Raw genomic sequence first — 18,090 nt, 5'->3', positions numbered from 1 at the left:
TTTCAGTGACAGCACCCTCTTTCCTAAAAATAGCCATTGTCTGAAGTTATAGCTTAACACAAGTCAGTCTGTACCACTGATAAAACTTTCCTGATGTGCTTCTTCTGGCTTGAAAGTTATTATCTTTTAAAGTTACATTCATTGTTTCATCTTCTGGAGTCTCAATAAACTGTTTACCTATTTGCCTGGGTTTTCCCCAAAATAGTGTGGAGGCATTCACTATATTCTGACTGGATCTTCTATCCAGGTGGTGAGAGGGCAAACTAAATTCCCAAATATACAAAGTGGAAGATGTGACAGAATAACCACTGCTATTTGTTTTTGTTCAAAAGGACGATACTAAACTACACGATTTAAGTAGTACAGACGTTGATATATTTTAATAAAACAAAGTCACATTATTTTAATATTAAAGACAGGCCTTCTATATGATAAAAAATACTTTCTCCAGCAACTCTGCCGGTGAAGATCTAGTCAGTGGTAGGCTGAAATTCTAACTCTAGCATTTTGCCAGCTGGTGATATTGGGCAATATACTGAGAGTATCTGGGTTTGTTTCCTCAGTACACCGGTTAGGATCCAAAGTCAGTAAGTGTGGGGGAGGGGGTGAGAGCCTGTCATAATTATCTTCGAAAAATCACCTGAATTACACAGTAAACCTTATGGGCACTAAATTTTGAGAAAACACTTAAACTAAAACAAATAAAAAGGAATGTATGTATACATACATTTGGGGCTTCCCAGGTAGCTAGTGGGTAAAAAAATCCGCATGCCAACACAGTAGAGGGGGTTCGATCCCTGTGTGGGGAAGATCCCTGAAGAAGGAAATCGCAACCCACTCCAGTATTCTTGCCTGGAAAATTCCATGGCCAGAGGAGCCCGGAGGGCTACAGTCCCTTGGGTCGCAAAAAAAGTCCGACACGATTTAGCGACTAAAGAACAAAACAAAATACGCATATGTCTAGGCATTAAAGTTATTCTGGTTTTAACTCTAAAATCACTAACAGTGAACAGGGTACGGCTAGAAAACACAACTCCAGGGTTTAATAAATGTTAATATTCTTCCTTTCTTCTGCCCTACCGCCTAACAGGAAGTCTCCCAGAGCAGTCGTTTTAATGCGGTTATGCCTGAGGCATAGATACTTATCCAGCGATAACTCCAAGGTAAGAAACTTTGTAACCGTTCAGGGTTCTCTTCCTGACACTGGCACTTAGAAGCGCCTCGCTAAACACAAGGATGAATTATTATTTACCACAGATTAGAGCTTGGGCCATTTCAATGTAATAACGCCACAGAAATTTTAAAACGAAAACTTGTTACACACTTCACTATCTCAGAGCCACAACCGGCCCTAAACTCCGGAAAATCTTGCCCCAATCCTCCCGGCTTCCGTAATCCCGCTCAATTTCGCGATACCAAAACTGCGCTCCGCAGCACCGCCGCTGGGGGCGGTTCCAGAACACTTCCGGGAGGCCACTCTGGAGGTGTCTGCGATGTGTGCTTCCGGCGGCTTCCAGGCCGCTTCCTTAGCCTCCACGACTACGGCCTGAAGTAGTGGGCACTGAACCGGGAGCTGCTGGCCTTTGGTCACGACAGTCTCTAGCCATGGACCGAGACCTCTTGCGGCAGTCACTAAATTTCCACGGCCCGTCTTTGCTCTCGCTGCTCCGGAGCGAACAGCAGGACAACCCGCACTTCCGGAGCCTCCTGGGGTCGGTGGCCGACCCTGCCCGGGGCCCGCCGGGCCAGCAGCAGTTACCGGGCAGGTAATGGGACGGCGGCGCCGCTGCGAGACGGGAGAGGGGACGCAGTTCCGGACTTCATTACCGCAGTCCGGCTGCTGAGCCGAGGCTGTGTGCACGTGAGGACTACGGCGCCGGTTTCGAGGGCAGGATGGAGGAGGGTACCTTCTCCCTGATGTGGGCAATGCGGGATGTGGGTTGAACTTTTAAATCGAGTACGGCCACCAGAGGCGCGGATTCTTTAGCTAAAATCCTTTGGGCTTGTGTGTATCTGGAACAGCGCGGCTGTGTTTTTAAGTTTCCGCGCCCTCCATGTACGGACTGGCGTATGAGGGGATCCCTGGTTAAAACTTTTTTTCGGAGGATGTATGGCCAAGAGCTTAGGATGGTCACGATTGGGCGATGCAAGCAGAGAGCAGAAGCTTGTACGTACTAAAAAGTTTTGCAGACAAACCAGTTTTCATAAATTTTGTTTTCTTTTTAAGAAAAGAGAGGAGAGTTGACAACATTGAAATACAAAAATTCATTTCCAAAAAAGCGGATCTGCTTTTTGCACTTTCCTGGAAATCAGATGCACCTACAACTGCTGAAGTTAGTGAAGACAATGATGGTGTGTTTAGTCTTAAAATTGTTGCGTTTTGGTTTAACAGCACTTTGATGAAGCAGAACACAGAGCTGTTGTTAGTAATTTTGTTACTTATTTTTTCAGATTATTATGCAGTCATGCCACCGTTAGAGCAATTCATGGATATACCTACTATGGACCGGAGAGAGCTGTTTTTTCGAGATATTGAGCGTGGTGATATAGTGATTGGAAGAATTAGTTCCATTCGGGAATTTGGGTTTTTCATAGTGTTGATTTGTTTAGGCAGTGGCATTATGAGAGATATATCCCACTTAGAAATCACAGTAAGTTACTCACCTTTTAGTTATTTGATTGTTTTTGATAAAAATGTCATCTCAGTGCAAAAATTATATCTTTTCATCCAGCTGTAATTAAGTGTACTCTGCAGACCTAGTTTTGAGAATTAAATAAGTATTAATAGAAAATTTAAGTACTTTTTTACTTTTTAAAAAAATTATTAGCAGTAATAAAATTAGTTTCTGCCACTGTTTCTAGTTTGGGGGGGTTGGTCCTTTGGCTGGCAGAAGTGGGTCCTGTTTTAAATGCTCAGTTATTAGTGGACCTGGTGAGATTAGTTAGTAGCCTGGGTTATCGTCTAGCTGAAAAGTCTTTAATTATTTAGTATTCAGCATTAGATACTTGCATGTGGATAATTTAGAAACAAATTCCTGTCTTTTTCTGTATATTTCCAATAATTAAGTGATGTGTACATCATGATACTTTGCCCAAGGTGAATAGATCTAAATTTGAAATACACTATGTCTCTTTAATTTGAAAGGTTTGGTATTGTCTATTGAAACAGATAGAGAGGGAAGAAAACCAGAAGATACCGCAAACTTGATAACACACCCAAACCTAGAAGAATTCACATTTCATTTTCTTGGAAGTCTCCTACTTTCTGGACACATTTTAGTTTTATATTTAATAAGCACAAAATATCTTTTTGTTTCATCATGCATACTTATATTCAGTTTCTAAAACTAATTGCAAGTTTGATGAGAGTTTAGCTTTGACCTGAACCAGAAAACTTTTTTTATTTATGTTTGGGCACAGAAATGTAAATTTAGAATCTAGCGTGCTAGTTGTTTTCTTAATATTCCTGTCAAGTCTTAGCTGTTTATACTGAACCGCTAGAAAAAAGAAGACACTTCTCCCTGAAGAATAGAATGTCTAGTGTTTTACAGTGCTTCTCATTGCAGGCTCTATGTCCGCTAAGAGACGTGCCTTCAATGAGTAACCATGGGGATCCTTTATCATATTACCAAACTGGTGACATCATTCGAGGTGATCAGTTTCCTCATATTAGTAAAAAAAGTAACTGGTCATGTTTATGTTAGTTTGCGTTGCTTTGCTAATCAACTTAATTTTCTTATTTTTTAAGCTGGAATCAAGGATATTGACAGATACCATGAAAAGCTTGCAGTGTCTCTATATAGCTCATCTCTTCCACCACACCTATCTGGTATTAAATTAGGTGTGATTAGTTCTGAAGAACTTCCTTTGTACTACAGGTAATTTTATCCACATTGTCTCAACAAGTTAATTGCAAAACAGTTTCTTGGCTAAAAAATTGAAAATTTTGCCCAACTTCTAACAAGAAAGTAGAATTCTAATTTCTCTTATTTCAAAATATGCTAATTTTATTTTTATAACCCATAAATCGGTTCAAACTTGGTAAAAGGAACCAAATCATAATTGCCACACTTTCATGTACAAAAATGGTCTGAGTATTTAAATCCTATATAATAATGTTATTTCCATAATGAAAAGGGGACACGCTGTTTAATTGTGTTAATCATCTTTATATTTTGTGGTTTTTTTTGTTTTTTTTTTTTTAAGGAAAAGCGTTGAACTAAATAGCAATTCTTTGGAATCCTATGAGAATATCATGCAGAGTTCTTTGGGATTTGTTAATCCAGGAGTAGTTGAATTCCTTTTAGGAAAACTAGGAATAGATGAATCTAATCCACCATCTTTAATGAGAGGCCTTCAAAGGTATAGTAAATCAGTATTTGTTCTGTTAAGTGGTGAGGTCTGTGGTGCTGATGTGAGAAGCTGCATAACTGAAGAACATAGTTGATTATCCTACGCTTGGTGGCAGCAATATGCCAAGATTTGAATGAACTAGGTTATCCCTTCTCCTTCTGGAGTGGAGTCTTAACAGTGATTGATGTGTGCCGTGTGACCAGGTAGATGCAGAAAAAATTTATAAGATGCAGAAAGTTTATAAGAATTTCATGTATATGCTAAAGGAAAATACTTTTTAATAATAATAGTCATTCCTGAGAGTTCAAAAATTTTGCAGTATAAATGGGAATACAAATTTCTTGCTTGAGATTCAGTTTTTATCTGTCAGGTAAAGTGAGATGTAGTTACAGTTTGACTTTTATTTTCTTTAATAGCAAAAATTTCTCTGAGGATGATTTTGCTTCTGCGTTAAGAAAGAAGCAGTCTGCATCATGGGCTTTAAAATGGTATGAAGATTTTGTCATTCAACAATTGCATTATTTAACCTAATAGGTTAGGTTAAGGCAAGCATGCTTATGTCATCTTTAAGACTAAGTTTATAAATGAATTTAAATGATACCTTTTTGAGATTAGCTTTTTTATAGATATAAATGCTACTATGTTGTAAACTTTAAAGATTTACATTTTAGCTAATATTTTTTAAATTTTGTTAAAAAGGAATTAGTATATTATATCTGGATTTCATAAATATTTGTTACAAAATTATCTAAAGACTCTTAGTTATACTGAGAATATTGAAGACTAATAACTAATAAATTTGGTTTGCTTTAAAATTTTATTTATGCTAACATTTTGTTTGGATATTCTGTGAAATAATTTGTTATGTATGCTTTAAAATATATTTTTAGTGTGAAGATTGGAGTTGATTATTTTAAGGTTGGACGCCATGTGGATGCTATGAATGAATACAATAAGGCTCTGGAAATAGACAAACAAAATGTGGAAGCTTTGGTAGCTCGTGGAGCATTGTAAGTGGATCATGGGTTTTGAGGAATATTTACAAGATAAATGTATATAAGATTTATGAATAGCTCACAAGATAAATTCCTCTAATTTTGTCTCATATCTATAGATATGCAACAAAAGGAAGTCTAAACAAAGCGATAGAAGATTTTGAACTTGCACTGGAAAACTGTCCAACTCACAGAAATGCAAGAAAATACCTCTGCCAGACACTTGTAGAAAGAGGAGGGCAGTAAGTGTCAGATTTGTTTAATAGTAGAGATCTAATATTTAATAGCCAACTACTATAAAATCTTGAACTTAAAGAAATAGCATCTTGGACTTAGTTCAGATACTCTTAATTTCAGTTTTGATTGAAAATGTTTTTTAAATATAGTCCTTTTTACATTCTCTGATCCTTTTATCCTTCCTTATTATTTACTTTCTTCATGATTGGAGATATTTTAGTGTCTTGAGTTCACTGTTGTGAGTATGTATTTTAATACATAGAAAGTTAATAGGTAAATCTTATGCTGGACACACACCAAAAGTTTTTGTTTAATAGAAATTTCTAACTCATTTCATCATTCTAGTAATTATAATGCCAGAAATACAAATTGAGAACTCTTTAGTTCATTATACATAAGATTTCACTGTTGTAGTCAACTTATTGCTCTACTTTGTCTAATAAAATCCATGAATTTAGATTAAATGAAGAGCAAAACATTAAGAACAAACCCTGTAACCTATATTATACTGTCCTGAGATACTGGCATAGTACTTGGCATAATGACTAACAGACTATTCTAACTTATGAAATATTTTGAAGAAATACAGTATACTTTTAATATAAATACTTTGGTAACATCCTGCTTTAATAATTAAGGGCCAGCATCTTTTTTGCTATCATTTTTTCTTAAATAGAATCATCCCTTTTCTGCTTCATGAATTTGCCAGATCATTACGGTTTGTATGATCATTTCAGAACTCCATATAAATGAAATTTTGCAATGTTTGTGTTTAACTGATAAGAACTTCTACTTGGACCCAAGTGATTGGAGCAGCTTTTTTCTTTCTTACATAGCTTACATAACTGTGCTTAGTTGTTCAGTTGTGTCTGATTCCTTGCAACCCCATGGATTGTAGCCTGCCACGCTCCTCTGTCCTTGGGGATTCTCCAGGCAAGAACACTGGTGTGGGTTGCCATGCCCTGCTCCAGGAGATCTTCCCAATCCAGGGATCAGACCCAGGTCTCCCGCATTGCTGGCAGATTCTTTACCATCTGATCCACCAGGGAAGCCCCTAGATACATAGCTAGTGCCTCCTTAGATGTGGTTGTCTTACTATTCACATACTCGTGATTTTTAACTCTGTGAATGGCAACACCATCTATTTGGTCATCCAGTCCAGAAATCTTGATCGTCTTTGGCTTGTTCCTTCCTCCCCTCATCCTATCTGACACAGAAGTGATTGCATTGAAACCACTGGGTTTATTCATTTGTTTTAAATTCTGATATTTCACAACATAGACTTGTGAGCATCATCTAATAATGATTATTATCCTTTCTGCAGGCTGGTTGTGATATGTGTGCCTTGGTATTTGTGATGTTAGCAGTAAATTTTCTGGGAAAATTTTTCTGTAGAAAGGAAAACTCTTCATAAACTACTAGGAGAGGCCAGCCTACATAATTCTGTGCTAAAGTTCAAGATCATACTAAATTTCAGAGGGTATCAGTTGATAGTGTGTTTTCACAAATTATACTAAAATGCCACTGCTTGACCTATAATATGGCTTTAATTATCAGTAATGAATTCCTGTTTGTTTTTTTATTTGTTTAATTGAGATACAGTTGATACATAACTTTATGTTGGTTTCAGGTTATGTTCAACACAGGATTCAATTTATGTATATATTGTGAAGAGTTGACCATTGTGTCGGATTAACATTCATCATCACACAGTTATGTTTTTTTTTCTTGTGATGAGAACTTTTAAGATGTACTCTTTTTGCAACTTTCAAATATATAGTATGGTACTAACTATAATCACCATGCTGTATATTACATCCTCAGGACTTTATTTTATACCTGGAAGTTTATAAAATGAATCATTTTCACCCATTTTACCCACCCCCTACCCCACCTCCAGCAACCACCAGTCTATTCTCTGTATCTTTGAGTTCAGTTTCTCTGATTTGTTTTATGTAGTTTTATATTGTCTTTTACAACAATACTAACAAAAAAATAGCAGAAGCACAGTATTGAAGTATTGTTCAATTTGGAAAATAATTTGCTAAACATAGCTTTTCCCTCATGAACTCACATAAGCTTCTGCCCTATATGCATATTTGAGAACTTCTAATTTTTACCAAAAAAGCTAAATTTTCCTTTTGAATTTAGGTTAGAAGAAGAAGAAAAGTTTTTAAATGCTGAAAGTTATTATAAGAAAGCTTTGGCTTTGGATGAAACTTTCAAAGATGCAGAGGATGCTTTGCAGAAGCTTCATATATATATGCAGGTGATTCTTTATTTCCTCTTAGAAATGTAGTCATTTTTAAGATTAATGCCAAAACGTAACTTTCTTCTAGGAAAACTATTCTAGATCACTTAATTATGGCATTACGAAAAGTTTTTTAGATAGAGCTTTTCTTAATTGGGTTTGATATTACTTCATAGTTTTGTTGAGAAAATTCCCATTGCCTGTTTGGTATGCACTTGTCCTTGTAGAATTGTCCTTGTAGTGAGCTTTCCTGATGGTTACAAAATTCAGTATTATTACTGTAATTGAGCTAATTATAAAAACCATTCTGAAAAATATTTTATACTGTCTTTTCCTGTAATACTGATGATGATGTTTTCTCATGCATTTTCTTCTGAATTGGACCATTGCTGCTGTGTCTGACATCTGGTGCTGCTCATCCCCATCCTCAAACTGGAAAATGATTTCTTATGTAACCATGCATCCAACTGGGCTGTGCTATTTTTTAAATGGTTTGTATTTGAACATGGTGATTCCCCTCTCAACTCACCATATCGGGATTTCTTCCTTTGAATTTTATTTATAAAATTTGTGTCCTGTTTCAATTTTTAATGGTTTTTTTTAATATATATATATATTTTTTTCATGTATTTTATTTTTTCTCTTTCTTGCACTCTGGGTCATGGGTATCAATGCAATGGCTTCCCTTTTTTTCCATGGAATACCAACTGCAATATGGTCCTCAATACTGTTCTGGCTGTTCAATGATTAATGCCAAACACCTGTGATTAATTTTTATATGTTAAAAATATTTTTTTAATGCTGGATATATGGTGATTTGGGTATACCACATTTGGTTTTGGTTGGGGGGTGGGTTGGTCTTTTGAAAACTGGATTTTATATATTCTGCTATTTTTAACGTGTGGTTTTTTCCGATATCTGGGTTCTAAAAGAAATCTTTGGAATTAAGAGAAAAACAAGCTGAAAAGGAAGAAAAACAGAAAACAAAGAAAATAGAAACAAGTGCAGAAAAGTTGCGTAAGCTCTTAAAAGAGGAAAAAAGGTAAACTATAATATTCAGTATTTTTAAACTTAAAGCAAGTACTCAGTTGAACCAAAGTGCCATTTGGGAGATAAAGTAAGTAAAAAATTAAAGTGTTTCAAGTCATAATCAATGATTCTTAGCAAGTATGTGTACCATAAATTTTTCTGTAAAAGAGAGCAAAGGATGGCTAGAGTTCTGAAAAAAAAAGAAAAAAGAATACAAATAAAATGTTATTTTAATTATCTGTATTTTAGGGAGAAATATTTCAAAATTAGAGCAGTAGTTCTCAACTGGGTGTGGTTTCCCATGGGACATTTTTGGTTTTCATAACTGATAGGTCCTACTGGCATCTAGTGGATAGAGGTCAGAGATGCTGCTATACTTAAACAATGATATAGAATTTCCCCACTGCCACCCTACCCTCCCAGCAAAGAGTTATTTGGCCAAAAATGTTAATAGTCCTGAGGTGGTAAAACCATGAACTAGACGTAGCCAAATGTAAAATTTCCAGTTCTCTCCTTTATGTATTCAGATGCTCTTAAATTTTTAAGGTAATTTTAGAAATGTCACTGTGTATTTCAAAAATGATAGATTTGCTTACAGTGACAATTGTCTACACAAGTATTTTTTCCCAAAAGTCACGACTAATGGTAAAATTGGATATTGTAGTAAAAACTAAACTTACTACTATAATTCTTCTATAAGCTGCAAACTTTTATGAAATCTTTAAAGAGAATAAAATAGAACTAAAATCTTTATGGGTAATTAAACATTTTTATACTCAACATATCTGATGAGTTAACTACATTTTTTTAGGCTAAAGAAAAAAAGAAGAAAATCAACTTCTTCTTCTTCGAGTGTTTCTTCTGCTGATGAATCAGTTTCTTCTTCATCATCCTCTTCATCTTCTGGTCACAAAAGGCATAAGAAACATAAGAGGAACCGCTCAGAGTCTTCTCGAAGTTCTAAAAGGCATTCAGCTAAGGCATCCTCAAATCAGATAGATCAGAATAAGAAAGATGAGTGCTTCCCAGTTCCAGCTAATACGTCAGCATCTTTTCTTAACCAAAAACAAGAAGTGGAAAAACTATTGGAAAAGCAGGATAGGTTACCATATCAAAAGAAACAGGTAAAAGAAAAAGATAAATGTTCTTTTTCATCATCTTCTGTTGAAATGCCGGATGATTTTGGAGGTAGGTCTGAAGATCCAAGAGATTTTTATGATAGCTATAAAACTCAGGCAGGTAGTAGCAGAACAGAAAAGCCATATAAATCAGAAAGACATTTTTCCAGTAGAAGAGATTCCTCAGATTCTTTTTATAGGAATTCAGAGGATAAGGTAAAAATGTATGGTTATAGAAGATTTGAAAAAGATATAGAAGGAAGAAAAGAGCACTATAGAAAGTGGGAGCCAGGTTCCACAAGACATGCTACTTCACCAGCAAGCTCAGACTACTCTTGGAAGTCAGGAGAAAAATATAAGAAATCCACTTACTCTGGATCACGTGATCTAAGTAGACATGAGCAAAGATATCAATTAAATAGAAATCAAGGAGAATATGAAAGAGAGGGTAATTACGAGGAGGATATTAAAACAGAGATTCCGGGAGAGGGACTCAATAGCAAAGAGCATTCAGAAGGTGGAGTTAAAAAAAATTTACCTCAAAATTTACTCAATATATTTAATCAGATAGCTGCATTTGAGAAAGAAAAAGGAAATAAGCCAAAAAACTAACATGCCAAGGGTATCCTCAACATTACACTAAAGACTTTTAATAAAATATTTGGATCTTTTAGTAATACAGTCCAGTGCAGAAATCTCTGCTCCTGTGGTTATTTTATTTGTAGACATTATGGAAATCAGTTGCTTTTTATAGTGGTTCTCAAAGTATATTTGTTTCAGTTATAGGTCCCCTTTTCATAGCTTGATTTTTTTTTTTAATGTGTGTATGTTATGTACAGTTATTTCTTATTCTGATGATTTAAACTTCTTCACCTAAAGATAACTCTCAAAGTATTGTTTCTTCATTGTACTATGGTATGTTAGAATTCCTCAGGTTCATCTTATCCTGCTGTTTGAGAACATATTAAATTTGTACATTGAACACTTGGGTCATTTTTATGAAAAATTATTTCATTCTGTTAAAAGCTCTTGACTTTCTAAAGAGATTATTTGAATGTTAAATACCATTTTATAATCATTTGTTTAAAGGTGAATTTTCTTCCATAACATTTTTAAATGGTAGACAGATATGTGTCTTGTCTAATTGACCTCTAAAACCTGATTTAATTAAAATGATTTATGTACCAGATGTTTAAAAGTACATTAGGAATAAAGCCATGAAAGTTGAATAGGGGCCCATTTTGCTCATCTCTCTTTTTTTTTCTTCCTTGCTACAGTGTAGCCCTAAGAAATTTCTTTAAATATTGACAAGACCATACATTCCAGGCATGAATAGATGAGTAGGAAAGAGTCCTTCTGGCAAAAGCAGCAGTGGCAAGTGAAGCACACTATAAATCTGGTCTTCCACTAAGGGAAAGGAAGTTAGGAAACTGTCCTAGTATTGCAAATGTCCAGCTGAGTGTGTTTTTTGATAGCCTAGAGCTGGCTTGCATTTCTGCTTTTCTTCCTAGAGTCTAAATAAATGATTCAGCTGACAGAACCTGGACTTACTCAGAATTAATTTCAGCAACTAGAGCTGAAGAAGGAAGGAACTTGGATCATAATGATTCTTCACAAATTATTAAAAACAGTTTAGATGAGAATAGAGATAGGTATACATAGGAGTCATAGGTGTTTAGAATCTCATAGGCTTTAGAATCTCCAATTCATGCTGACACTGGATGGGTGGGTTGAAGGGTAGCGAGTATCCCCATCTACAAACGTCTAAGTGACAGAGAATGCCAGCAGAAGAAGACACTTAGTCCTTGTTCTGTTTTGGTTCTTGCCAGCAATAAAATACCAAAACTTAATATAACTTAGTTCAGTCCAGTCGCTCAGTCATGTCCGACTCTTGGCGACCCCATGAATTGCAGCACACCAGGCCTCCTGGTCCATCACAAACTCCCGGAGTTCACTCAAACTCATGTCCATCGAGTCGTGATGCCATCCAGCCATCTCATCCTCTGTCATTCCCTTCTCCTCTTGCCCCTAGTCCCTCCCAGCATCAGAGTCTTTTCCAATGAGTCAACTCTTCACATCAGGTGGCCAAAGTAAAGTCTGACACTGTTTCCACTGGCCATCTATTTCCCATGAAGTGATGGGACCAGATGCCATGATCTTAGTTTTCTGAATGTTGAGCTTTAAGGCAAGTTTTTCACTCTTCCTCTTTCACTTTAATCAAGAGACTTTTTAGTTCCTTTTCACTTTGTGCCATAAGGGTGGTGTCATCTGCATAACTGAGGTTATTGATATTTCTCCCAGCTATCTTGATTCCAGCTTGTGCTTCTGGCCCAACGTTCCTCACGATGTACTCTAACTTAACCATTCCACAAATACTGTGCTAGGCTTTGGTTGGTGGCTCAATAATAGAAGCTACTGTGCAATTCTAGGGCTTCCCTGATAGCTCAGTTAGTGAAGAATCTGCCTGCAATGCAGGAGACTCCAGTTCAATTCTTGGGTAGGAAAGATCCGCTGGAGAAGGGATAGGCTACCCACTATGCTATTCTTGGCCTGGAGAATTCCATGGACTGTATAGTCCCATGGGGTCACAAAGAGTCAGACATGACTGAGCAACTTGACATTTTCACTATGCAATTCCAGTGTGTTGGGCCCTGTGCATTTATATAAATTACCTGATTTCAATAAACAACGTAGATAACTTTTACTGTTTCTATATTATAAATGAGAAAGCATAGAGAAATAACTTTCCCAAGGTCACAGTACTAGTCCCTGCCTGTTTGGAATACACTTCAACTTCCAGGTAATTTGCAAAGTAAAATAGGGCGAAGAATGAGAATTTTGGTGAACATTCAAAGTGATGGTAAGATTAATCAGTTTTTATATTTCACAAATCTCACTGGAATAATGTTTTACAAAAAAACAAACCAGCTTTTTACCCATCTTATTCATTGGACTTGGCTGTGCCTTTTGCTTCCTATTACAAGAAATGACAATAAATACACCAGTGATCCAGAGAATTACTGCCTTTCAGAAGGAATTGCAAGTGACAGTTGTAAACAGTGACAGTTTTTGTAAGAAATACTTTTTCCCAAGATTTGAAGGAGACAGTACTCATTTAAGTATATATATTCTGATACATTTATTTGAAAAAACAGTTTTATAACATAGTCATACTTCACCCTCTATTCCAAAGTTCAAAGTGTTGGGCACATGTTATGATAAAAACTGACAGAAATAACTAATTCTTAATCTGGTAGTCTACGGAAATTTATAGAATTCCTATTGTAAATCTAATTACGCCTGGCTTTCTTTAAACTGCTTATTAAATCAATAATAAGCAATATTATTATTGAAAATATTGAAAACATATTCTTGGTTGTATCTTGAGAGCAGAATCTTCACTATGTTTGACTTCTTTCAAGATCGGAATGGCCTACTTCTAGAAATTTAAGCTCCACTGTTGCTATATAGTGGTTCTCTTTGCTATCAGCTGTTTTCTTGGTGGAGGGAGGGGGAGAGGCAATGCTAAAAGAAGAAACTAACAGGTTTCTTCTCCCAAAGTCTCAGAAATATGTTTCTTTTAATAAATAAAACCTAATTTCAGGATCATCTAGGACAAAAGAATTTTAATAGTGTTGTAAACTATATAGTACAGTAAATCTTTAGAGATCTCTTCCTAAAAGATTCTGTTACATTAGAAGTGAGAAGTTTCATGGCTAGCATGAAGTTTTTACATTTTTCACTGAATAAAACTTTTCTCTGGTCATTTTGTATTTCTAACACTTAGTAGGCCCTATATCAGTATAAGGCATCCAAAAGTATAGGGTGTGATGTACTATTTTAAACTTAGGAGACTTTTGGTTTTGTGTTTACAACTTGTTCAAGAGAGATTTAAAAGTTTATTTGTTGGTCTTTCTGCTTTTACCAGTACTGGAGGCACTGCTAGCACTAGCTGGTCTGGAAGTGCTGCCGGTTAGTGGAGAGGCTGGGAAGTTCAGCTCTAATACTTTGATTGAAGTCTGAGAAGCAGAAGTGCTTGTACTCTTAGATGACCTAGAATAAAACCAGAATTACTATAGGGTAATTCAGAATTTGTATTTTAGTAGAGACCCTCTCATTAATCACAAAGATGCCATAATCCCACAAGTACTTAAAGAGATCAAAAAAGATACATTGTTAAGAGTGCTAATAATGAATTTTAAAAGACCACTAATAGTATCAGGAAATTAAGAAAAAGATGATAAACATAAAGTTTCAAATCAGTAGAAAAATAGTTCTGCAAACATATTTCTATTTAAAAAATGTTGCAACTATAATTTAGAATCATTAGGTATTAAAAGTTTGCCAAAATCATTCAACAAAAGAAAAGAGGCAAGAAAATTTGAGTGCTGGCAATAGTGATTAAAATGATAGATTATATAATTTGAGCCAAAAAGAAGAAAATGAGGGACCTATTGACAGGATAAAGTGGTGGGATCATTTGAAAAACATAACTATCCATACAATTCTGAATGCTAAGTTTTGAAAGGATGCTTTTACGAAAATACTAGGGTGGAATGGGTGAATTTAACTCAGATGACCATTATATCTACTACTGTGGGCAGGAATCGCTTAGAAGAAATGGAGTAGCCATTATAGTCAACAAGAGTCTGAAATGCAGTGCATGGATGCAATCTCAAAAACGATAGAATGATCTCTGTTCGTTTCCAAGGCAAACCATTCAATATCACGGTAACCCAAGTCTATTCCCTGACCAGTAACGCTGAAGAAGCTGAAGTTGAATGGTTCTATGAAGACCTACAAGACCTTTTAGAACTAACAGCCAAAAAAGATGTCCTTTTCATTATAGGGGACTGGAATGCAAAAGTAGGAAGTCAAGAAACACCGGGGGTAACAGGCAAATTTGGCCTTGGAGTACAGAATGAAGGGGGCAAAGACTAATAGAGTTCTGCCAAGAGAATGCACTGGTCATAGCGAACACCCTTTTGCAACAACACAAAAGAAGACTCTACACATGGACATCACCAGATGGCCAACACCGAAATCAGATTGATTATATTCTTTGCAGCCAAAGATGGAGAAGCTCTATACAGTCAGCAAAAACAAGACGGGGAGCAGCTCAGATCATGAACACCTTACTGCCAAATTCAGACTGAAGAAAGCGGGGGAAATCACTAAACCATTCAGGTATGACCTAAATCAAATCCCATATGATTATACAGTGGAAGTGAGAAAGAGATTTAAGGGACTAGATCTGATAGAGTGCCAGATGAACTATGGATGGACGTTCATGACATTGTACAGGAGATGAATCAAGACCATCCCCAGGAAAAGAAATGCAAAATGGCTGTCTGAGGAAGCCTTACAAATAGCTTTGAAAAGAAGAGAAGCAAAAAGCAAAGGAGAAAAGGAAAGATCTAAGCATCTGAATGCAGAGTTCCAAAGAATAACAAGGAGAGATAAGAAAGCCTTCCTCAGCGATCAATGCAAAGAAATAGAGGAAAACAACAGAATGGGAAAGACTAGAGATCTCTTCAAGGAAATTAGAGATACCAAGGGAACATTTCATGCAAAGATGGGCTCAATAAAGGACAGAAATGATATGGACCTGACAGAAGCAGAAGATATTAAGAAGAGGTAGCAAGAATACACAGAAGAACTGTACAAAAAAAGATCTTCACGACTTAGATAATCACGATGGTGTGACCACTCACCTAGAACCAGACATCCTGGAATGTGAAGTCAAGTGGGCCTTAGGAAGCATCACTATAAACAAAGATAGTGGAGGCGATGGAATTCCAATTGAGCTATTTCAAATCCAAAAAGATGCTGTGAAAGTGCTACAGTCAATATGTCAACAAATTTGAAAAACTCAGCAGTGGCCATAGACTGGAAAAGGTCAGTTTTCATTCCAATCCCAAAGAAAGACAATTCCAAAGAATGCTCAAACTACTGCAGAATTGCACTCATATCACACGCTAGCAAAGTAATGCTCAAAATTCTCCAAGCCAGGCTTCAGCAATACATGAACCATGAACTTTCAGGTGTTCAAGCTGGTTTTAGAAAAGACAGAGGAACCAGAGATCAAATTGCCAACATCCGCTGGATCATGGAAAAAGCAAGAGAGTTCCAGAGAAACATCTATTTCTGCTTTGTTGACTATGCCAAAGCCTTTGACTGTGTGGATCACAATCAACTGTGGAAAATTCTTCAAGAGATGGGAATACCAGACCACCTGACCTGCCTCTTGAGAAACCTATATGCAGGTCAGGAAGCAACAGTTAGATCTGGACATGGAACAACAGACTGGTTCCAAATAGGAAAAGGAGTACATCAAGGCTGTATATTGTCACCCTGCTTATTTAACTTATATGCAGAGTACATAATGAGAAACGCTGAGCTGGAAGAAGCACAAGCTGGAGTCAAGATTGCTGGGAGAAATAATAACCTCAGATATGCAGATGATACCAGCCTTATGGCAGAAAGTGAAGAAGAACTAAAGAGCCTCTTGATGAAAATGAAAGAGGAGAGTGAAAAAGTTGGCTTAAAGCTCAACATTCAGAAAACTAAGATCATGGCATCTGGTCCATCATTTCCCAGCAAATAGATGGGAAACAGTGGCTAACTTTATTTTGGGGGTCTCCAGAATCACTACAGATGGTGACTGCAGCCATGAAATTAAAAGACACTTACTCTTGGAAGGAAAGTTATGACCAACCTAGATAGCATATTCAAAAGCAGAGACATTGCTTTGTCAACAAAGGTCTGTCTAGTCCAGGCTATGGGTTTTCCAGTAGTCATGTATGGATGTGAGAGTTGGACTATAAAGAAAGCCGAGTGCTGAAGAATTGATGCTTTTGAACTATGGTGTTAGAGAAGACTCTTAAGAGTCCCTTGGACTGCAAGGAGATCCAACTAGTCCATTCTAAAGGAAATCAGTCCTGGGTGTTGATTGGAAGGATTGATGTTGAAGCTGAAACTCCAATACTTTGGCACCTGATGCAAGAGCTGACTGATTTGAAAAGACCCTGATGCTGGGAAATATTGAGGGAAGGAGGAGAAGGGGACGACAGAGGATGAGATGGCTGGATGGCATCACTGACTCAATGGACATGAGTTTGGGTGAACTCCAGGAGTTGGTGATGGACAGGGAGACCTGGTGTGCTGCGGTTCATGCGGTCCAGGGAGACCTGGTGTGCTGCGGTTCATGCAGTTGCAAAGAGTCGGACACGACAGCGACTGAACTGTACTGAGGGTGTTTAAGTGGGTGGTCACCATGTTTACATAGAAAATGTTTATGATTTTGTTTTACTTAAAAAATATCTTTTAGGAAATCCTTTCATGACATCTTGCTGTGGAGTAATGAAAAGTAATACGGTGCTGAATGTGGCAGATTGGGAATTTTAAGATGAGGATCATCTTTATTAATTATTATTTTGTCAGCAAGGCACAGGAATGTTGATTAAATGTCTACCTGATACAAATCTGGGTAAAACTAAACTGCAGAAGAAAAAATAAATTCCTTTTTAGCAAACCAAAGCAGCATAAATAAAATTCTAACTTCTTAGATTTTACAGTGGATTTTAATCTTATAATTCTTACTCAATATTTATGTACAGCTAAGTGGTCCTTTTATGGTTTACTCAATTCTCCCCACACTCAGGGATGACCATGCTATGTGTATCATCCAAAATTTCACCCTGCTTTATCCTGCTGAAATAGCTGATAGTCACAAAGCACTATATGTCAAAGTGGAAATGGTAACACCAGACAGAAGCCAGAAGAGTCTTGTGCTGCTGGCTGGTTTCTGCCTCTGACAAACATGAGAAGGTAGGGAAAGTGGGGGGAGTACTAGCAGTGCACTGGCAGGCCCAACAGCGATGGCAAATGGAAGTGGCCGAGTTTGCTTGGGATGGAAGCTGTAACTGAGTGAGTCAGGAGATGGTGTTTTCTCCTTCCACTTACCTTGCTGATAACAGTGAAGTCTGGGAAGGAGATCTAGAACTGTGACGACTACCTTTAGTAGTAGTTGTAGGTAGTTCTAAACCACTCTGGAAAAATATTCAAGAGCAATCATTAGTACCATTGCATTTCAGAATATTTTTCA

General features: G+C 36.7%; 2 protein-coding genes across 8 annotated transcripts in view; one reads left to right on the top strand and one right to left on the bottom strand.

Annotated features, from left to right (window-relative positions):
* The first annotated feature begins 1,078 nt into the window (after positions 1-1,078).
* Positions 1,079-11,217, top strand: TTC14 (tetratricopeptide repeat domain 14). Of its 6 annotated transcripts, none has more exons than XM_055568969.1 (12): positions 1,079-1,163; positions 2,228-2,352; positions 2,452-2,651; positions 3,567-3,651; positions 3,749-3,878; positions 4,207-4,362; positions 4,770-4,841; positions 5,244-5,363; positions 5,468-5,590; positions 7,737-7,854; positions 8,769-8,878; positions 9,677-11,217. In XM_055568969.1, exons 3-12 carry the CDS (start codon positions 2,466-2,468, stop codon positions 10,593-10,595), a joined length of 2,019 nt encoding a protein of 672 aa, XP_055424944.1. In that variant the 5' UTR covers positions 1,079-1,163; positions 2,228-2,352; positions 2,452-2,465; the 3' UTR covers positions 10,596-11,217. The 6 variants fall into 6 exon arrangements, 5 of the variants coding, with proteins under 5 accessions (XP_055424944.1, XP_055424943.1, XP_055424942.1 ...); XM_055568967.1 differs by lacking the exon at positions 1,079-1,163 and adding an exon at positions 1,438-1,766; XM_055568970.1 differs by lacking the exon at positions 1,079-1,163 and adding an exon at positions 1,787-1,903.
* Positions 11,218-13,474: 2,257 nt separating this feature from the next.
* The window catches only part of CCDC39 (coiled-coil domain 39 molecular ruler complex subunit), a 51,737-nt gene continuing 47,121 nt past the window's right edge, over positions 13,475-18,090 (bottom strand). For both annotated transcript variants that reach the window (XM_055568965.1, XM_055568966.1), the window contains 2 exons: positions 17,949-18,034; positions 13,475-14,036 (listed from right to left, as the gene is read on the bottom strand). In XM_055568965.1, coding sequence (XP_055424940.1) covers positions 13,883-14,036; positions 17,949-18,034 — 240 coding nt within the window. In that variant the 3' untranslated portion in view covers positions 13,475-13,882. The remainder of the gene's footprint in view (positions 14,037-17,948; positions 18,035-18,090) is intronic.

Source organism: Bubalus kerabau, chromosome 2 (assembly GCF_029407905.1).
Source record: "Bubalus kerabau isolate K-KA32 ecotype Philippines breed swamp buffalo chromosome 2, PCC_UOA_SB_1v2, whole genome shotgun sequence".
Classification (NCBI taxonomy): domain Eukaryota; kingdom Metazoa; phylum Chordata; class Mammalia; order Artiodactyla; family Bovidae; genus Bubalus; species Bubalus kerabau.
The sequence above is the reverse complement of the archived record's forward strand: the minus strand, read 5'-3'. Positions and strand labels throughout refer to the sequence as shown.